This window comes from Lathamus discolor, chromosome 2 (genome assembly GCF_037157495.1).
Source record: "Lathamus discolor isolate bLatDis1 chromosome 2, bLatDis1.hap1, whole genome shotgun sequence".
NCBI lineage: Eukaryota > Metazoa > Chordata > Aves > Psittaciformes > Psittacidae > Lathamus > Lathamus discolor.
In genome coordinates, this window is record NC_088885.1 from 18,736,829 (window position 1) to 18,759,343 (window position 22,515).

General features: G+C 36.6%; 1 protein-coding gene across 4 annotated transcripts in view; it reads left to right on the forward strand.

Annotated features, from left to right (window-relative positions):
• PLCL2 (phospholipase C like 2) overlaps positions 1–22,515 on the forward strand; it is a 103,736-nt gene that overhangs the window by 69,390 nt on the left and 11,831 nt on the right. For 3 of the 4 annotated variants that reach the window (XM_065666020.1, XM_065666018.1, XM_065666019.1), the window contains one exon: positions 11,757–11,832. In XM_065666020.1, the coding sequence (XP_065522092.1) occupies positions 11,757–11,832 (76 nt within the window). Of the gene's footprint in view, positions 1–11,756; positions 11,833–22,515 lie in introns of those variants that run through there. The other variant, XR_010609846.1, reaches the window with a different exon arrangement.

The window sequence follows — 22,515 nt, forward strand, 5'->3', positions numbered from 1 at the left end:
GAGCTGTAAATGATAAAGTCTAGTACTATTTGGAAGATAGAATACTGTATTTTTGAACCTAATGAGCAATTTGTCACCAGCATTATTAGAACCAGAAGCTCACCCAGGAAATAAAAGGATCTTTTGCTTTTATCCATGCTATAGGAGCTGGAGTATCTTTTCAGAATAATGAGAAACGAATATGACTGAGAATTTTTTGAGAAAGACAGAAGTTTAAATTGTGTATTTTTCTCTAGCTTCTCCATGCTCCTGAGTATTTTTCCCTTAAAATGTTTTCACTGTTTAACAATGTTTTATTTTTCCTTCTTGTTCATGAACTTCAGCTTCCTTTATGTGATACTTCAGCATGCACTCTGTTGGTGTCATGACACCCATCCCTGATCAGTGCTGCAGACTGAAGCTTGGAGTCAAGGCACGTGCCTCTTCCACACCATTGCACGTTTGGGGTTTTTTTATGATGTCTTATAACCTTTAAAATAAACAATGTAAACCTTAAAAATTCATGCTGTGGCAAGAGAAAAAGAATAATTGTCTCAGTCTAAGTCTGCAGCATTATTCAGTGATGAGTATAATAGCATTGCAGTGATATGCCAGAGGATCATGCAAATGAAGCCAGAGGATCATACAAATGTGCCCTGAGTGGAGGATGAAGTGTCCCATTGATGAAGATAAGGTTTTATGGACTTTGCAAGCAGACATTTACTTCTAAGAGGGAAGCTAACCCAGAAAATGCAGAGAACTGTACCTGTGTGAAAGAAGATAAAGTAGTGTTGCTGCAATACTTAGGATTAAATGTTATTAAAGCCTGATTAGATAATGCTGCTAGATGCATTTTTTCACAGTTTCTGGTGGGGATAGGCTCGAGAGCAGGGCTGCGTTTATTGGTGATGTAGGCTGTGAAATGATAAAAATGAGAGAGATTTAAATACAGCAAAGCTAGTAAGCCAGAAAACACCATGTGATTAGTAGCTCTACAGAAAGTTTAATTCCAGTTACCTTATTGTTGGCTCATTTCAACTACTGACTCAATACAGCAGGTTGCATAGGCATCACGTGGAAGTTAATGTCATGTGAAGGATTTGCAAATTTGGCCGATGACATAAACTAAGTATAATAGTCTATATTTTGAACTTAAACATAACTGTCCTGTTGGGAAAGAGATAGACTGAGAATATACCTTGAAGAGTTATCGACTGGTCTGGTACTAGTAGAATTTATTAAAAGACTACCTAAAAAGGACTGATTGCCATAGTTATGGTAAAGTTTAATAGTCATCCTGTAATTCTGCTACTGCTCAAACCCCTAAATATTCTTTACCTTTAAAACTCAACTTCGTAGGTGTATATGAATTGAGTGGGGCACTTTTGTATCGAACATGTTCTGAAGGAAGCAATATATTCATTGCTTCTTTCACAGGGCCTAAAAAAGAATGATTAGAAGATCTGTTTTGAGTTATGCTTACCTCATAAAATCTGTATTACCTTGCAGGTCCTTGGTTGTGGTTAATTTGCAAACACAGTAAGGTGCATTTCATTCTGCTGTGGTTATAGAATTGTATCTTGAGAACAAGTAGATGCATCTCAGCTTATTAGAGTGCCAGAGTTATTTAGCTGAGAAGCCTTTGTTCCACAAATTACCCTTTGAGGTTGCAAACTTCTGGGGTAACCAGAAGTGCTAGATTAAGTGCAGTAATTACCAGTTTATCACCTAAACTGGAGTGAGTGAATAGGTTGCTTGAACTCTTGCCTACCTTCCTTTTGATCTAAATGTTGAATTTCTGATTGTGACAGAGAAGGTTGAGTTCAAGTTGGTCACCAGTCTGTTGTAGTTGAACTCAATCTTTGGATCTCATATGGTTTTAAATCGTGATACCATGTGACCACCATCTGCTTTGTGCACATGAAGAAAATCCAGATTTTTCCATCTCTGCCTTTTCTGAGGAATACATGACTGCCATAGACTGTGATAGCTGTGTTCTGTTTCTGGGTTGGTTGAGAATGTTGGTTTTGAACCCATGTCTTCTGGAGTACAGCTCCATGAGTGTTCCATATTACAATTTAACATCATCTGGCTTCTGAAGCAAAGAACTTAGGCTTTGCACAGAAGGTTGAAAAGCTTTGATACTGAAGAGAGTAACTACATAAAAATAGGGAACCTTGTTAAAAGAAAAAGATAAGGGGAGTGTTCAAAAGAACAGATGTCATAAGCACTCTAACGATACCACACTCAGAGCTTGAAGTAAATACGTCCCACTTATAAAAAAGGAGGAGGTGCTGTTCAAAAAAAGAAGGTGTCTTTGCAAAAAGTGAAGTCAGATGAAAATGAGAAAGATAGGATAGATACTGAATTCTTCAGTGGTTAAGTAAAAAAATACAAGAAAGCTGACAGTGAAGAATTTCAGGAACTGAAAAATTTCATGGACTGAAAAATAACAGAGATGTCTTTTCTGAAAATACAAGAAACAAAATAAAAAGAACATGTTTGATCACAAGTTGATCAAAGTATAAAAGAAGGCCCCAGGAAAAGAACGAAAGCCACAGCACTAAATCAGTTTTGCATCCATTTACCTGTGGACATCAAGGGTTCATATGAAGTCCTTTTTTATGAAGGACACATGGGAGAATTCATCTCTAACTGAAATGCTGACAGAAGATACTACACAGGAAAGGCAAAATGACAGAAAAGATTACCAGAAATAGGTGATATTCATTCAAATGTTCCGAAAGATCTCAAGAATTGATATATCCAAACTGCTAATTGTTGTGTGTATCCTCTCACTTACAACTGACTATCAAAATTGTTAGTGTGGTGCCAGTGTTTTAAGAGGTTTCCAGGGAAGATCATGAAATTACAGAACAGACATGCTGACATCTGTACTGTGAAAATGGGTAGAAACTATTTTGAAGAGGAAAATCAGAGGAAACATGGAGAATCATGTTGTGGAAGAGTCAATACAGCTTTTATAAAGTGAAGGGCTCATTAATCTTTTGGACTTCTTTGAAGTCAAAAAGCATATAGACGCAGAAGATTAGCCTAGTTGGATTTTCTGAAAGCATTTGACAAAGTCCGTTCTCAAATGCTCATACTGTAATGAAGTTACTGTTAAATTTTTTGCCCTTTAAAATTCTTAGCTCTTATAGCTGTAGTAAATTATGAACTTAACCTGATGTTCTAACAGGAAAAGAACTGTTAAAAGATAGTTGCTTGTGTTTATTTTTGCAGTAGGATGGTTTTGTAGTGAGTGAGTTAGAGGTAGTAAGTATAGCTCCAACAACTTTGATCTAGCTGAAATACCTAACTACTCTTGAAGATGTATGACATAATGGAACCCCCAGGTTTGCAAAGATCTTCAAGGTGAGAGAAGTGTGGGTATTAAAGTTTAAACAGTTTTCTTGGTCTTGGTGGATTGTTATAATGTGTGTTAAAAAAGTAAGTTTCAGAGTTGGCAATAGGAATGCAGTATTTAAATACCAATAACACACGCTGTTTCCATTATTGCCTCTGGCTTTGAACAGTATGTTTACTTTCATTATCAAGTCTCTGCAGATTTAGAACTGTCTTTAGGTAATAAATGGGTACAGTTCAGTGGTGAAGAGATTTAAGGGAAAACATACATCATTCATAGCAATTTAATAGTGGAAATAGCCCAGGTAATGTTTTTTTTAACATGTTTAACAAATTAAAATAATTGTAGATCCTGGTTTTTTAGGCTAATATAAACAGTTACTGACTGTGTAGTTGTTAGTCTGTCACAAAAACTGATGGGAAACAAAGTATTGATGGAAAATAAAGTTAATAGCTTGGACAGTTTCTTCAAAAAGAGTTGTGTTGCTTATTAGCAGTTTTTATTTTCCTGTTTTATAACAGGACAGTCATTCTAAACTGAATGTTGCAATTATGCTTCTAAAACCGGAGCTGCAGATGATAACCTCAGCTTATGTTGGGCTTTTCAGTCCACAAGGGCAGAAACAAGCATCTAATTTAGGATATTCAGACTCCAGTGCCAAATCTTGTGAAGTATGAACTATTTCACATTGATTGAAAAGCTCTGCTAATGACAACTTGATGCTCTGGGAAGTCAAGATTTCTGCTTTTTTTTTTTTTTTTTTTTCTTAATAAGACTATGAACAGTGAAGCCTTTTGTATCCTCTTACTAATCCCATTATGGCTAATGGCTGACTCACAGTATTCATAAGAGCATAAAGTAATACAACTACTTAGAAAGAGGAGTTCATCTAGCTTACTGTCTTGTTTCTAACATAGTTCAATGGAATGGTTAGGAAAGAACATAGATAGGTCAGATGAACAGCAGTTTCTCTTAAATGAACTCCATATTTTCAATAGTAGTTCTCTTTCTCAATAAATTCTTAATCTTCTGTTTGTCTCTTTGACTTCTGTGTGAAAAAATGATAGCTGTTGGAACTGTTACTGGTGGGTTTAGTTTCAAAAATAGCACTACCTGTTAATTTTTTCACAAGGATGATAAATTTCTGCTTCCTTTACAGATATATTTTCCTTTTATATACATTTGCTTCCTCATTGTCCACTTTTTACATAGTGTTTTCATCTTACCAGCTTTAGTTTAAAAATGATGAAAATAGTTTTGCTGTAACAGCAAGAGTGTCAGGAAAGCAAGGAGGAATGCCTTGGGTTAAAAAGAGTTTAATGTCCTGGTGTGCATAGTTTAGAAGAGAGCTGCTGATTATTTTATTTACTCTGTCTTCAACCTAGCCTTTCTCAAATACTTTACTCATGAGGGATTAAGAAAGAATGTAAGACTTTAATGTAGAACTTGTGGACTGTTTGTTCCTTTTGGTAAATTTTCTTGAACTTTGGGAAATCTAATTCATTCTGGGATACTACAGAATTAAGAACAGATGATGTCCTATTTTTTCTCGGGCCTACAGTAATTGGTTTTGGTAAGTGGATTTTGTCTCTTACACTACTGCACGACATTATGGCATAATCTCAACCTGCTTCTTACTGGAGACAAAAGGCTGTGTTCCATGTATGTGTTTCCAGAACATAAAATATCTCAATGAGAGGTGAGAGAATGAAGGAAGGCTGAAAAAGTGAAACCATGCATCTGTTCCTGTGTGTTGCAGACTTAGGTACAGCATTATGTTTATATCATAATATGTCAGTGAGTTCAGGAAAAATAGTGGAAATTTCTTCTGGATTTGTCTCACAAGAGGCCAGTGTTTTAAAGTCTAAAGGGCAACGTAATACTGATGCCATAATATCTAAGTTATGTTTGAGGGAGATGATCTTTCCCCACTGTTCAGCACTGGTGAGGCCGTACCTGGAGTACTTTGTCCAGTTCTGGGCTCCTCAGTACAAGCATGTGCATACAGAACAGAGTCCAAATGTGATGAAGGCCATGAATAAAAGACCACAAATGTGATGAAGGGCCTGGAGTATCTTTCCTATAAGAAAAGGCTAAGAGAGCTGAGACCGTTCAGCTTGGAGAAGAAAAGGTTTGGGGGGATCGCATCAATGTGTATAGATGTCTGAAGGGAAGGTGTAAAGAGGACAGAGCCAAGCTCTTTTCACTGGTGCCCAGAGACAGGAGAAGAGGCACAAAGTGAAAGCTAGGAGGCTCTGTCTGAACATCAGGAAACACTTTGTGACTGTGAGGGTGACTAAGCATGGCAGCAGGTTGGTCGAAGAGGTTATGGAGTCTACCCTTGGAGACAGTCAAAAGTCATCTGGAATGGCCCTGGACAGCCTGACCTAGGTGACTCTGCTTGAGTAGGAGTTGGATCAAGTGACCTCCAGAGGTCCCTTTCAACTTCAGTGACTTTCTATTTTGGTGTTAAATTTCTATTCTTACCTAGTTGGAGAAATAATTTCTGAGTTAGACAATGTTTGCTAAAAACCGTGTTGCTTTGAAGAAAATTTAGGTTTACAGAAATAGCAATTAGCAGTTTTGTTTTCTTACCTTGCCGCTTTGGACTATACTTTGATAGTAGAAAGGTCAGTTGTTCTTCATTATAGAGCAGCTTTGGACTGTCTGGGTGAAAACACACCTGAATTTTATCTATAATGAAGCTATTATTGATTGTTGTCTTGAGCCAGAAAACTTAGTTCTAAAAACTTCTTACTGGAGATGTCCACTTTACTAAAATCCTTTCTTACACAGAATCTTTATGATTGGAAGGTACTTCTGAAGATCATCTAGTCCATCCCTCTTTCTCAAAGCAGGATTAGATAAAGCACTTTGTCCATGACTGCTTCCAGTTGGCTGCTGAATATCATCAAGGATGGAAACTGCACAACCTCTCTGAGTAACCTCTTCCAGTGTTTGAGCAACCAAAATTCCCCCTGAGCTTTCTCTGTTTCCAGGCTGGACAGTCCCAGCTCTCTCAGCCTCTCTTCAGATTAAAGATGCTCCAGCCCCTTAACTCTCTTTGTGGCCCTACACTGGACAGTAAGTCCGTATTTTTCTTGTCCTGAAAGCCCCAAACTGGACTGCACACTCCAGATGTGGCCTCACCAACACCAACTAGAGGGGAAGGATGTTTGGGATGCCTCGTGTTTGGTTTTCTTTTTTATGAAGTGCTGTTTTCTATTTGGTGCCATTTGTGCTACCCTGGACTTCGTAAAATGTCTGGAAAATGGAAATTACATTTTTATTATTACTGTTAAGAGCACCGGTTTGGCCACTGGATACTAAACTGTTTTCAGAAATAGTGTATTTGTGGCATTTCTAATATGCTGAGATTTGAGATGAAAGGAGAATGTGAGTAGCATTTTGTGGAGAAACACATTTTAATGAAGCTTCGGTTTATACCTGCTGTAAGGATGGTTTCATTTTTACTGTTGGAATGCAGGTCTGACAGTATTGGCAACACATTCATAGATTCAAAATATAAACGTGTAGTGTGCTTTACTTGGTAAAAATAGAGTTCATCCTTGGTGTTTCAACTCGGTCAGCAAAGGTATTTTCTCTCACTGAGTTTCGTCAGCCAGACGCAGTTTATCTCTAGCAGGTTTTTCAATTTTAAAATGCAGCTGATGTCTCTCTTGGTGTGCTGTTAGCTACTTTCACATGTAGAGGAATTAATACATCCTCTGGTTTGATATTGTTTCGGTTTTGTTGTTGTTGTTTTGGTTTGTTTTGTTTTTTTATTATTTTTTTTGAACTATTTATTTCTCAATTCTGTATTCTGTGTTAAATGGAAATATTTAGGGTTGAGTTCAAGCTACATCTTTTCCTTAAGTTGCAGGCATAAACAGGATTTTCTGTCTTCTACCAGAAAACCTGTTTTCATGAGCCTAGTAGAAATAGATCTTCAATTGTTCAAATTCGGCTGAAATTGGATGAATGGTTTCAAATACATGTATGCGTACGTATGTTGCAGCAGTTACATACATGCATAGACATACACAGTGTTAGTTAATAGCATTTACCTCTTTCCTAAAGCAACAAAACTGACTTAACAAAGATTTGCAACATAAAAAAATAAGCCTAAAGGATAGTCTTAACACATAATATTCTTTTTAAAATTGTGTAATTCTCTTAATGAGAAAGTGCTGGTTTGCTGATTAAGAGGGTAGATACAGTTTTTTAATTATATGACTTTTGAACTTGGTTTGTGAATACACAGTCATCTAAAGGGTGGATGGTACTGTTAGCAACACAGTTCCATCAGTTTGAAATAAGAATTGTTTTGATTTCTAACCATCATTGCCATGCTTTTTAAGGCAGGGACAGTAAATAATAACAGAGATCTCTAATCTTTACTGAGAACTCCGGGCTATCATTTAGTGTTTATTCCTAAACTCCCGTAAGAATAACTTCAATATTTTTTTTACATCTTGCTTGACATTTGTCCTTTTGTTAGAATTGCTGCCAGCTTTTCTGATAACTACGTAAAATGGTTGCATGACTTGACAAATAGAGTTTGATGCATAGATCAAACTGTCAGCCTGGCCTCTGCAGAACTGTGATGACTTCAAGTCTCATAATGCATACCAGTCTTCATTTCCTATTTTCCAATGACCAAGAAACAGAAGTAGTCCAGTATGTAGTGAGTACAAGAGCAGTTCTCTGGTCATACTGAGATTGGAGTGGATGGGGGAAGTGAAGGGAGAGTTGAAGCTATTCCAGCAAGAGTTACACATTCTGTATTTAAAATATATTTATTCAGTATTTTGAATCTTTACTTCCAGAATGGGAATTAGTATTGTAAAAGACTTACTAGAAAGTATAACTACTAAACTTCATACGATATCCATTCTTATCTTAGAATAGGCATGGGTAATGGCCATTACATTAACATTTTTAATGTTCAGCTGGTATCTGGTTGTTCCCTATTAAGTTTATTTGCATTTATCTTTCCAGTTTTGTCACTGAGAATAGTCTCATATATGGCTGTAATTAATACCTGTTTACTGATAGACTTGTTAAATATAGACTAGTCTAATATATACTAGACTCAGTTTTCTCCTCAGTTTCCAGAACTAACTTGCCTTGAGAATTTCATTTCTCATTCTGCTGTGTATTGATTCTCACACTGAAGTTCCTACTTACTCATAGTTTTCTGCTTCGCTTTTATAGCAAGCACACACATACATACAAGTATCATTTGGATCAGGCTAATTTCCTAAGTGAAGCCATTTGTACTTAGTTGTTCCATATGCTATGTCTACCAAGTGTCTTTCATTCTCTGTTAATATATACATGAATGTTTTCATGATGTTATAATTTTGGCTTGAGCACCAGAACGAACTTGTATCAAACACTCCATAAGGGTCATGTAACAAATAGCTGAATCCATACCAAAAGTTGACTGCATCGTGAACAGCAGTAAAGGAACGAAATTATAATGAACTAATACTATTACTTTATCAATCAAACATAGCTAAAAGGTGACACTCGTGCACACAGCATACTGGTCTGTTATTTCCTGAGTGAAAGGCATAAACAAAATTGGGATGTAGCACAATATTGTTTAAATGGTAGTGGCAGTCAGCTCAACCAGTTTTGCTTAGTGGTGCTGCTATCTTAAATGCAGTTTTGTATGTATTTTAGAGATCAAAGATAAAAAAAGTAATTGTTACTGGCCTTGGTAATATAAAAATTGACGTTAGAATAATTTCTGTCACATGAAATGCATTGACGTTTTCCTTCAAAAGTTTCAAAGAAAATGTTGCCTTCGATCTAAGAGTATTTGGGCAAAGCAACTTCCCATACCAAAATGGTGAAATATGAAGTCTGCACATTATTTTAGGCTCTTCTTAAGTGTTAGCCTTGCCGTGATAAAAGAGCGTTAATACAGCAATTAGTTGAATTTCCTTTCATCTGCAGAACAGTTACAGAACAGTACAGCTTTCTTGCTGTGTCAGTACAGAAAACAAAGAAGCCATGATGTAAGCATTTTTACTCATCTTTGAACTCTCTTATTCCTGAAAATCAGTGCAGTATCTCAGAGTAAGTTTTTTAATCTATGGAGACTTGTTCTCCACTGTTTCTATTCTAGATCTGTATATAAAATGTATTGTACGAAGAGAGATAGAAATGTTCTGTGTCTCTGGAATAGGACCTGTGGTGTCTTAGAAATTACATTATTACACAAATGGTGATAGTTGCGGTTTTCTTGCAGTTCCTCCAGAATATATACCTTGGATAGGCAACATAATTGGTCTGTTGCTTTTATGAACTCCAGTCAAAAGTGTTCTCAGGTAAAAGGATTCTTATTTAACATAGAGTCCCACTGTAGTCCTTACTATTTTGTATTAGCATCCTGACAGAACAAGAGCCATACATGCTCAGCATTTCATTTTTCAAGGTGATTTTCAATGCAGCAAAACTCGGTGGAGGATGCTTTACAGATTCCTTTTGGCTATTTAGCAAAATCAGTTATTGGACGTGTATTTACAGTTGAATTCAGCTGTGGTTTTGCTTCTCTTCATTTAAGTGCATTACATGTGTTACACGACATACATAATGAAATGGGTAGAGTCCTTGCCTTTCAAGCAAATTTATAGTGGCTCCATTTCAACTTCTGAATACTGTTTTAAAAGCAAATGGTAATAAAACATAGTGAAATGCAGCTTTCTCCTTACAAATAGGGAATAGTTGGTTTGCAGTGCTACTGTAGTAGCCTATCTAGGTAATATATAGTATTCATTTATTTGAAGTATGCTCCTCTTTAAAATGGTTGTCTTCAATTTATGACATCTAATTAGCAGCATAAATTCTATTTACAGGCAGCTTTTGCTTGACTAAACATTGGTATTTACATTCAGAAAACAATCCAGTTAAAAATGGGTAGTTAAAAGGCTTAAGTATTTCACTTGAAGCTTAACAACCTGATTAAGTAATTTTTTCTCCATTTATTATAATTTACCTTTTTTTTTTATGGACATAATATAAATCAAGATAAATAGGTACTTTGAAATTAAATACAGATTATTCAGGATGTGACGATTAAATTAAACTATCCAGTATGATGACCTCCACGTACTCTAATGTTCTTTATTCATATGTTGTTTACATGTAGCATAAATTAAAAATTTGGGGATTTGCATAATTTTCTTTATGATTTTTAATTGAAATAATAGAAACAGAACTGGTTCATTTTTAAATGCTTTGTCATTTACTTAAACCAGATTTTTGTGTAGCTGAAAATAATAGAAGTCTGTAGAGTACTTGACATCACTGAAGGTGTTCTGCCTGCTCGCTTGCACACTTGTCATGATCAAAAATCTGAGGCTTACTTGTGTGCTTCTTCAAAGTGATTTATGCCTCACTTAGAGCAGTGTTCAGAAAAACAGCTTCAATGTCACTCAGCTGGAGAAGTCTCCTAATAAGTGTGAGGAAGGACAACGACAGTCATGCCTTTTAAAGTAATATTTCTCTGAGGAAAAGTGTTAGAGAGGTTTGGGTTTTTTCCCCTTAAAATGGCATGTTCCTGCTCATAGCAGCAACTGTGGTCTCCTAAGGAAAAGAAATTTCCACATGAACACCCCCATAAGTAGCATGTTAAACTTCAGTAATTGTTTTAGTGGTGAGAAAACTGTCTGCTTGAGTGGATACCAGAGATGTCTGTGGGTAAGGCGTGAAGCAAAGTTGTTGCTTCTCAACACATACCGTCAGCTGGAAAATCTGCACAGTTCCATCTTAGTTGGTGTGGTTTCAGCTGAGCTTCCATTATAGGGTTTTTCTTTAGAAAGACCAGGTAAAGGAATAATTTATTTTCCTTATCCTCCAGTATCAGCCTCTACTGATTTTTTTTTTCCTCTATAGAGTGTTGTCTCATACATATGTACAGGTCATGCCACAAATAAGGAAAATGTAGAGGAATAAATCTGGAAAAGCAATGGGATGATCCATAGGAAAAAGGAAGCAGGGGGTGGTGAGTGATCATCAGCCGGTATGTCAGAGTGTGCGAGGAAGAGGAAACCTGCATGCAGGTTATCCCACACAAGCCACCAGAAGTGTATTACCTGGCAAATGGTTGTATAATTTCCACTTGCTTTGATAGGCAATGAACTGTGGAGTAGATGTTTTACTCCAGTGTTCACAGATCCCAGCCCAAAGCCATCATTTTTTTTATGTCTTTATGCTACATTTAGAGCACTTCTCTGCCTGGTCATGACCAGCAAAATGAATGTATTAATTATGTTAACAAAAATAAGACTATTGATTTGAGTTCAGATTTAAGCATCATCTACTCATTAAAATATTTCAGTAAAAATTGAATTTTACTGATATTTCTGCATATTTTTTTTTATTTTTTACTCCACAGATGATTCAGACCATCAGGACTCTAGTTGAAAATACAGATAGCTTATATGAGAAGATCGTACAGTGTCAGAAATCAGGTAAGTACAAGCTGTTTTTAAAAAATATTATAAAGAACTTACTGCATTTTTATTTCCAAAACCCTTCATGCTGTTTAATTATTCAACTGTAGAGAAACAAAAAAACCACCACACACCAAAAACCCCCACCAACCAAAAAAACCCAAACAAAAAAGATTATTGTGATTTAGGGGCATAGAATAACAGTGAAAAGGACGTTTCAGATCAAAGAGCCATAGAATTACAGCTTGGCTTTGGAAATTGTGGGTGTTTTATATATGGACAGCAGCTTGTCAATATAGACGTTTCCACAAAGGCAAACATAGGATTACAGCAAAGAAGGAGTGATCTTCCTTTCCAATCACTTTTTTTAACCATTTACTCCTATCTCCTCTTTCACTGTGTGAGAACTTTTCCTCTTTTGTCATGGTAGCCTAATGTCTTCAGGAGCCTTGGTGGAGTACCTTGCCTTCTGATAATTACATGACAGTAGTTCAGGTGTTTTGTCCTTGCATTTCTCTAGATCTATTTGGTGGATACCTTCTAGTTCTGCTGATTTGTTACTGTTCTGTCTGTTCAGAGTATAACTGGTTTTGTAGACAGTTACATCTGTCAGGCTTTTCAAACCACGTGGATGCAGAGGGTCTTTTTTAAACTTCATTATGACCTACTGGTTTTCTGAAAGTTTTTCTGGTATTCAGTTGATAGCTCTGGGTTTCTAAATCTCCCCATTATTCATAGCACACATTCCTAAGGCACAGAACTATCAAAATACTTGAAAAATTTTATTTTTCCTTCTTACTTCAAGCTGTAAAACATAAATAATCATAAACACCATGAGTGAGTATTTATGATTATTTTCATATGTGACTACTCTGCAGATTTCATTTTCTTAATAGTAGCAAATATGTGGCTGTATTTTGGATCTATGCTGAAAACAGTGTCAATGTCACAGAGATGTTTTAATTACTGCTGAGCAGCGCTTACACAGAGCCAAGGCCTTTTCTGCTTCTCACTCCACCCCTGAGCTGGCTGGGGGTGTACAAGAAGTTCGGAGGGGACACAGTCAGGACACCTGACCCCAGGTGACCAAAGGGATAGCCCGGACCATATGGTGTCATGCTCAGCATGTAAAGCTGGGGGAAGAAGAAGGAAGGAGGGGGGCATGTTTTGAGTGATGGTGTTAGTCTTCTCAAGTAACCATTACAAATGATGGAGCCCTGCTCTCCTGCGGATGGCTGAACACCCATCTGGCCATGGGAAGTAGTGAATGAATTCTTTGTTTTGCTTGTTTGCGCATGTGGTTTTTGCCTTACCTGTTAAACTGTCCTTATCTCAACCCATAAGTTTTCTCACTTTTACTCCTCCACCATCCTGCCACAGGGGGTGTGAGCAAGTGGTGGTGTGGGGCTTACTGGCTGAAGTTAAAGCACAACAACAAAACTCAAAAAATACCACGCTGCCATTAAGTCACTGTCTTGCAGACTCGCACACTTAACTTCTTGAATGATTTCCCATTTTTGTGGTTATAGTGTGCCATGTTTTTTTAGCTTTATCAATGTCTGAAACAATTTAGATCCTTGGGTTAGAGGTAAGGCAAAAGCTAATTGCCTGTTTTACCTTGTATTTTAGAATTGTTGCCTTTCAGAGAAGATTGCTTTCTACTAGCTCATATGGATTCCAATAAACTTCCATATATTTAATTTTCTTGAGTCTTACAACCTTATTTCACATGAATTGAAGCTGGGGCCAAGAATCTTTTATTTTAAGAATGCTAAAGACTTGCTGCTAAAGACTTTGTGTTAAATAGCAGAGATTTTGATCTCATTTAAATGAGAAGCCTCCAGCTTGATAACGTAAGCCTAAATATGGATTATGCAATAGATCCTGCTATTTAGGGCTGGTTTAGCCCTGCAGGGTTAAGGTACTTTTTAAGATGAATGAGCTGAATTGAATTGCTTTTTAGTATAAATGGTTTTTAAAGATTCCCTTATGACTAATTGATCTCATAATATTACTGTATTTAATTCTGAGTAAAAGATTATATGTTTTCCTATGTAGTTTCTTGATAAGGAAAAAGCAAAATTATGCCATCGTCTGGGCTTTTTTGCTCTACTCAAAGAGTGGAAAAGCTGCTAAAATGAGAAGAAATACTGAAGCTGCAAATAAGCAGTAAATTTTTGTTGTCACGAGCAGTCTTATAAGAGAATTCTGTTAAGCAGACAAAGTTGACTTGCTCCATTAAACTGTTTTCTAACTTATGTTTAATAAGAAGACTTTTGATCTCCTTTAAAATTCAGAACTAATTTTAAAGTAAATGCACCATTATTTCTTATTTAGTTTGCTCGCCTATTGCATAAGCAGAAATACAATTCTTTAGATGGCTGTTTTCAGAATTCAGGTTCTTTGCTGTTAATTTTCCTCAAGAGCACTTAACTATAAACTTCTCATTTTGATTCTTTAGAATTAAACCGCATAAAAAAGTTCTCTGTTTTCTTCCTATTGGCATATTAACTTCAGCTCAACACATTCTGTTCTTAATTAAATAGTTATTAAAAGCATTTTAGATACATTAACTAATGAAAAGATATGGGAACATAATACTGCTTTGGTTCCCACTGTACTTCTCATTCTTTAGCAAAGTTAAGAAAAAAATCTGCATGACTTCAAAATTACTGCAGTGTCATTAACTTGTTACTGTTAAGCCAGCTAAAGATGCTGCAGGAAAAAAGAATGGGAGATGTAAAGGAATTTAAAGATAATCCAGTCCATCCCCTTAATCTGTAAAAGACCTGAAATTCTCCTTTATCTTCTCTAGAGTAAAGAATTTGAATGTCCAGGTCACCGTACCCCATTCCTAACCTCCTCTTTACCCATCTTGCATCATTCTTATATTTATCTTTTGAATCTTCCTTGTTTTCTTTTTGTTTTATATTTAAATACTGCCTGAGCTCATCACTGGTTGAAAGAGGGAATTATAGTTTAGGAATTTGTTTCCAGTGTTCAGCAGTGGGAGGTCAAAAGGACATGCAATATGCCAAGTATTCATTAAGTAATCAGGGGGCAAATAATGAGCAACCACGGTTTGCTGGTGACAAGGAATTACTGAACATAATCAAAGGTAGATATGGCTGTGGAACAGTACAGGAGGATCTCGTGACCCTGAGAATTACAGTGTGTGAAATGTAACATCAGTAAGGGTAAGTTAATGTGTGTATGGGAAAAAGTAGCCTTGACAATACCTACAAAAAAAAAGGGTGTTTAAGGTTCCTGATTTAATTCAGGAAATAAAGTTACTGTATACAGTTCTAACAGTGTTGGTTTACTGCTAATATCATGCAGAAATACACATTCCAGCACTGTGTGCTAATAATTCAGATCGTTTTTTTCCTTATTGTTTAAGACGTATAACTTTCTGTAGTCATCTGTGCAGCCAGATCTCTTGTTCAGGTTCTTGTCTTCTGGGATCTCAGCTACACTGTCCTTTTCCTCTGAGATCGACCCTTACAGTTTTGCTTTATGTATGCCATTTTCCTGGCTGTTGTTTTGATGATGTCTCTCCCTGTATTCCTTTCTGTACTTCTTCCTCATTGTACATCCAGACTGAGCTGCTTTCACTTTTCTTCTGTTTGCTCATTTGGTAGCAAGAGTTTCTACTGCCTATATACGTTGTCAGCCATCGTCATGCTTTCTATCATGTTGTCCCACATGCTCACTGTAAACATCCACCAGGCTACTTCCTTTGAATTGTTTTTTAAAAGCCATCCCACAAGTGTAGCTAGATTGACACATGTCCTCCTACCACCTTAACCAAAATAGTTTTTGTTGCTTCCTTGTCCTCCCCACTCTTTCTTTACCCATCTGTTCTCTTTTTTCCTCATACTTTGATTCTAACTTGTTGGAGCAGGGGCTGTCTTATTTATTCCATCTGTGCAGTGACTAAAATAGCAGGGACTTAGTTTATTAAATAATGCAAGTAGTAAAAGACATAAAATTAGTACATTTTCTAACATCTACTCCAAAGCAGTCCTTCGGGAGTTTCAGGATACAGTTTCAAGAAAGGGAATATGAAGCCATTCTGGATGCTGTCAAAGATAAGCACAGTACACAATATCCATTGGGAAAAAGTTACATCTTAGCTGCATGTAGAAGAAGATGAGAATGATAGCTTTACAAGCACTGCAAATAGTTCTTGTTGTTTAAAATTAAAGTAAGAAAGTTGATTTTTTTCTAATAGCTGTAACTCTCAGTTCCCCACCTCTTAAGCTTTTCAGCAAAACACCACGTTTACTGAGCTGTTTCTTTTGCTATTTGTTCCTGTTATTTGCATTGGTTTTTGACTTAGGGTCCACCAAAACAAAGCATGTAAGATGCAAAAAAAAGGTAGTATTCTATGTTATGTACAGATTAGATAATCCCTTAATAGAGGCAAAGAAATTGATACAATTAAATCTTGATGAGCACTTTTGACTGGGTATGCAATTGAGGTTTTTTAAGCAGTGAAAAGGAATGACTGCATCAGTTGTTCCAAATATTTGTGTAGTTACCACTGACTTGAAAGAGAATTTGCGATATTCATGTCCTGGGTACTGTGGAGTTTACACAAGTTCATCAGAATTTGTTAATCTGTGTCTTCTGAAATAATGCCCCTTATCAGCCAGTCTTTTGATGAGGAGGCACTGCACTGAAACTATGACTTCATAAGTAGGGAGTGAAGAAATGCTGCTTTATCCGTTAGTGTTGGACTTCATAAGTGACCAGTGTTTAATGTGTTTACATCAGTGGGACATGCTGATCTTAGAATTGAGTCCTTTACTATATTTTTCATGAAGTTCACTGTTAAAAGTAAAGAATCTACAATATTTACCACCATCAAATAAACTCCAACATCACCTGCTATGACTAAAACAGCACTTTGAGGCCTTTCTCAGTCAGTAATCCGTTTCTCTGAAATACGTGATTTTCTCTGTTTTCTCGTTGTTCCCATTATTTCTAAGCCAGCTATCAAATTATTGTAAGTCCTTTCTCCACACTTGTCACAACATCATTTTGAAGGTTTGTTAGCACAGTAGGCTGTCTCTGAGAGTTAAGGAAAAGTGTTAATAAAGGACATATTCAGTACAATCCTTTATATGTCTTAACTTCATGTATTCAGTCCATCATTTTTACGTGGTTTTGTTTTGGTTTTTTTTCTTTCCTCTTTACTCTGTCTGCTTCATTTTTTCTACATTTTTTTCTGCCTATTTGTCCTTCTGCCTCAGGCTGCTCCATTAAGCATTTCCAAGTACAGCTCCACAGCAACTCTGGTTATACTGTCGTTGTATATATTCCATAGCTCTGTAATGCTGGTCCTCTCCTATGCTTTGAATATTCTTGAAGCCACATTCTTCTGGGGGCAGGGTGGGGGGAAGTGCTTAAATCAACTTTGGTAGTGTTCATCAGCCTTTTTTCTTTGCACTTAAATCTCTCTACTGTTATTCACACCAGTCATACACCATATTTTTCATATATTGCTCCTCATATATAACTCACTGTAATACACAGAATCATAGAATGGTTCGGGTTGGAAAGGACCTTAAGATCATTTAGTTCCAACCTCACTGCCATGGGCAGGGACACCTCAGACTAGACCATGTTGCCCAAGGCTCTGTCCAGCCTGGCCTTGAGCACTGCCAGGGGTGGAGCATTTACCACTTCCATGGGCATCCTCTTCCAGTGCCTCACCACCCTCACAGTAAAGAACTTCTTCCTTGCATCTAACTTGAACTTCCCCTGTCTTAAGTTTAAGCCCATTACCCCTTGTCCCATCACTACAGTCTATGATGAAGAGTCCCTCTCCAGCATCCCTATAGGCCCCCTTCAGGTACTGGAAGGCTGCTATGAGGTCTCCACGCAGCCTTCTCTTCTCCAGGCTGAACACCCCCAACTTTCTCAGCCTGTCTTCATACGGGAGGTGCTCCAGTCCCCTCATCTTCCTCATGGCCCTTCTCTGGGCTTCTTCCAACAGTTCCATGTCCTTTTTATGTTGAGGATGCCAGAACTGCACACAATACTCCAGGTGAGGTCTCACGAGAGCAGGGTAGAGGGGCAAGATCACCTCTTTCAACCTGCTGGTCATGCTTCTTTTGATGCAGCCAGGATACGGTTGGCTTTCTGGGCTGCGAGCACACTCTGAAGCCGGCTCATGTTCATTTTCTCATCGACCAACACCCCTAAGTCCTTCCTCTCAGGCTGCTCGGAATCTCTTCTCTGCCCAACATGTAGCTGTGTCTTGGATTGCCTTGGATAGTGGTGTTTTTTGGGGATTCTGATATATTTTCTATAAGGGTGGATGATCTCCACCAAGATCCAGACTTGTAGGAGTTCTCAACATTCTTGCTCACTCCTCCCAGGGCAAATGCTTAAACTAACACAGACTTTTATATTTTCTCCTGAGTTTGCCCCTTCATATGAAGCCTTTTTTTCCCCTGCTGTTCCCATAATTCTAGCCCAGTAAAAGATCAGATCGTATTAATGTTGACCATTTAGAGCTCCATGCTCAACTTTCAGCAACCTCGGTGAGAAAAAATGATTGGAAAATTTGGTTATATACTGGAAATCAGGATAACACTGTAAGAGGCTAAAACAGAACTCTTGATTTTAAATAGCCTTTCCCAGTACAGGAATATTTACAAAGTTAACCTATTATATTGGCTTGTAGTTTGTACTTTTGGCAGTTGCCTTATACCTGCAAAAATTATTTAAGAGTTAAGATTAATTATATTTCTTAAGATATAGAGAAGTATACTAGAGTGCACAAATACAGCAGACATTTTATGTACCAAGATCTGCTCAAAGGCTATGCTGCTATGCTAGCTAGAATCCAATCCAAAATGGTAAGAAAGGATGAGGAATCTGTTTATTCACCTGTGGATTTTCTGTATCTACATGTGACAGTTTAACTAGTACAACGCCTGCTGACAGAGACTAACCAACAGTTCCAAACTATCTGTAGATGAAGGTTAAAAAAAAAAGCAGAGACAGTGAAGTGTTATAATCAGTATGGTGAAAGACAGATTTCATAACATGCTTTATTAGAAGTAGTGCTGGAAAGTTGAACAGGATTTCAGATGTACTTTCCTCCTCTTTATATTTTGAACAACAACAACAAATCCCAAGTTAAATATATGTTGGTAAGATGGCTCTGGGTTTAAATTGATTGTGTTAATCAGGCAATTTGAAAGAAAAAGGTTCCAAATTTCTCTGGTGCGTTGGGTGATAGTAAAGAAAAGAGAAGTTACATTACTGTGGAAGCAAAAGTAATTACTATTGCCAGTGAAACAACGTGGGCTCAGGAGGATCTGAAGACTGGGAGAAATTAGAGTGTACCATAAAGCGATGTCTATATTAAGTCTGCTTTCTAGCATTGGATAAAATCAAGGGGTTTTTTCCTTAGACTTTTGTTAGCCTCTCTTGAGGATCAAGGCTGATAAATAAAAGATGGAAACGGCAGCCTGTGGAAAGAATCTTCTCCTTTGTAGTTCTGTTTTGCCCTTTAATGTCAGTGTTAGTTCATTCTTATATGTGGTAGTGGCTTAACTTCACCCACACTGAGAAATGCAGTCTATCTTTTCAAAGGACTGTCCTTGTGGAATAAAGTTTTCTGTACATTGGAGGTGGAACACTGCACATTGCCATAAAGGTTGGAATAATTGAAAAATACTGAACAACTAGGTTTTTTAACGTATAGTTTTGTCAAATATTAGTCTAAACCTACTGAATGCGCATAATTCAGACCTGGAGCTTCTTGAAGCTGAAGCACACTTAGGATCTGCAAAAAATTTCTGATTCTCTAGTTATGACATAAAATATTTTGGGTGACTTCAGTGGGAAACGGGTGCTTGGGAGTACTTGAAGATATAATCCTCATTCCTGTTAAGACTCAGTTTTTGCAGTTAGCAGTGATACTTAGATAATACAGAGGTGTTCTGAGTATTAATTTAATAAGGTTCATTTTAAGCCTTTGTACGGAAAGTGTTCTGTAAGCAAAATATGTGAGAATTTACAAGTATAGTGACTTCTGTTTCTTCTCTGACATGATTTATTTGATTTATTGTTGATGTGATCTGGTAGCCAGACTCCCAACCACTTTTCTGATAAACTTATTTTAAGAGGAAATTGTTTGTGAGATTGAAATACATGACTGTTTAAGGAATATAATCTAGAGTAAAAAAACTCAGAAACGTATTTAATACTGTAAAAATCCTAAAATCCTGGCTTTCAAAGATGTGGCCAAGTATAGCAGTTGAATGTGCAGATTAAATATTTATATGTGGAAATGAGTACTTCCAGCTTCATTTCCTAGAATTCTTTCCTATATCACCATTTAACCAACACAGTGTAGGAAGAAATATTTTGATGTATGAGTTGTTTTCTTTGGATTTTTTCTTGGAAAGAACAAATCTGTCTGTGCAAATTATTCACACAAACTTAGTAAGCATTCAAGATGAGTGTACATAGTCCTTGAGCTGCAATATGTGGTAACCTAATTGAGAGCTGTATGGTATTTTCTTTCCATTTAAAAACATGTTTATTTTTATTACTTATTACTCTTTTAAAAAATAATTTATTTGCTTCTAAATCAAAGTGCTCTACCAAGAATGAAATAAAATATATTTGGTTTGACTGAAGGTAAGCCCTTACTTTGCAGTATTATTAGCATGTATTTTATAGACAAATGGTTTGCTACCAATTTCATATTAGGTCTACTCAGTAAACACATTTATTGCCAAAGTTTTACCATTGTGCTATTTGATTAAGGTATTTGTTAAGAGAAAAAAACCTGCATCAGGAGGAGCCTACCTGCTGCATAGTTGTGTTTCAGCTAGTTGAAATCATGCTCTTGGCAAGAAAGCCTTCATCAGAGAAAACAAAGGAGTGTGTTAAGTAGAGATTTGGCTAGAAATACAGTATAACAAGTGTGGTGCTCACTGTTTTGATAAAGATTCCTTAAAATATTAGTAACTCAGCTTTCAGTTGGTTGTATTCCAGGGCTTTCTGATAGTAATTCTTACAAAAGTAAACAAATTGCAGACTTCCAAACAGCCTGAACCCCTTCTTACCTTACACACATGCACTCAAACTCTCTGTTTTGGTCTCTTTTCACATCTTGATTTATACATGTAGTTATCATCAGAGTTTTCCAAAAAGAAAATATATATTTTACAGTTTTAAAACCCCAGAATATAAATACATGCAGCTCAGTGACTTAAGGCAACTTACCTTTTTAGTATATGCTTCTTAATTAGTTTAAAAATAGAAGAATCACTTCATCTGCTTTATATGTCACTTTTTAATCAGTATCTTACATATACTACTTTGAAACTGTAGTGAAAGCCCAGTAGTGGGAGGAATTGCTAACCAATTTTAAATAGGTGTTATTTCTAGTTTGTCATTAAGGATAGTGAATTTCATATGGCGTTACTTCATTTTGAAGAAATAAAAACCCTTGTTTTTTCTAAGCTAAATACGGTTGGAGACAAGTAAATTTCAGTAGTGTGTGTATATATATATATATATATATATATATATATATACAATGTTGGTTTTCACATAAATCTCCAAATTATTTTTTCACCTCAAAATACAGTGTGGGCTCTCCCAACAGTGTGCAGGGCAGCAATAGAAATGCATCTTCCTTGTTCCAGCCTTTCAAGTATCAACAAAATAATACCATGCCTATTGTAAATTATGAAAAGTTTTGTATCTGCTGAATATATTTGTGATAATTAAAATATTGAGAATCCAGGACTATAAAATACAGCTAAGATTGCAATCTGGAAATTATTCTGAGAAGTGATGGCTCAGAATTCTTATCAGCCTGTCAAGACTGTTATATTGCCTTGTATGTTTTATTTGGGAAGAAAAAGTTTGTTATTGAAGTGTGTTATAGCAATAAGACAACCCGTTTTCTGTACTGTCATCAGCCCTTGTTTAGTTCAGAAACAGAAATATTCCTTCACAATATGCTAAGCATAAGTTAATGCAGGTTTGAGGTCTGCTGTGTAATACTACTTAGAGAGATCATCATGCAGCTGGTTGAGGAAACACAGGGCTGGGAGGTTCTGAATTCTACTTCCAGGCACAGTTTTTGTAAATTGATCGTGTCAGCTCTCTTTTAAAATGAATATGAGTTTTTTATTTGAGTAATTTTCTGCTTTTCAGGGCTGCTTACAGAACCACATCTACAATGGTTATAAATTTTACATAAATTCCAATTTTACAGACAGATATTCATCCTAATATTGTCCTTTAGGTGAAATGATTCTTTGATGTCCAAGGTCTTACCTGATTGATCTGTATCTAGGGAGCAATTACACCTCTTCTGGTTTTCTTTTTGCTAGACTAACCAAGCAAGTTTTTATTAGTCTTCTCACATGATACAGGGTTCTTACTGCATTGATCAGCTTTATAGCACTTCTCTTTTCCTCATGCTCTTTGAAGTTATTGAAAATGGGAGAAAAGAATTGTACATTAAATTTCAAAAGAGCGTCTTGAATGGTAAAGTATTCCCAGAAGGGATGAAGGAGTTTTAAAGCTAGCTATCTAGTGCATTCCAGGGTTAGGGGAGAGGGTCTGAGCAAGAAGGAAAAGCTGAGATAATCATGAAATTCAAACTAATCAGCATTCACTGGGGAACCAGAATGTGATTCAGCACTGAAGGGG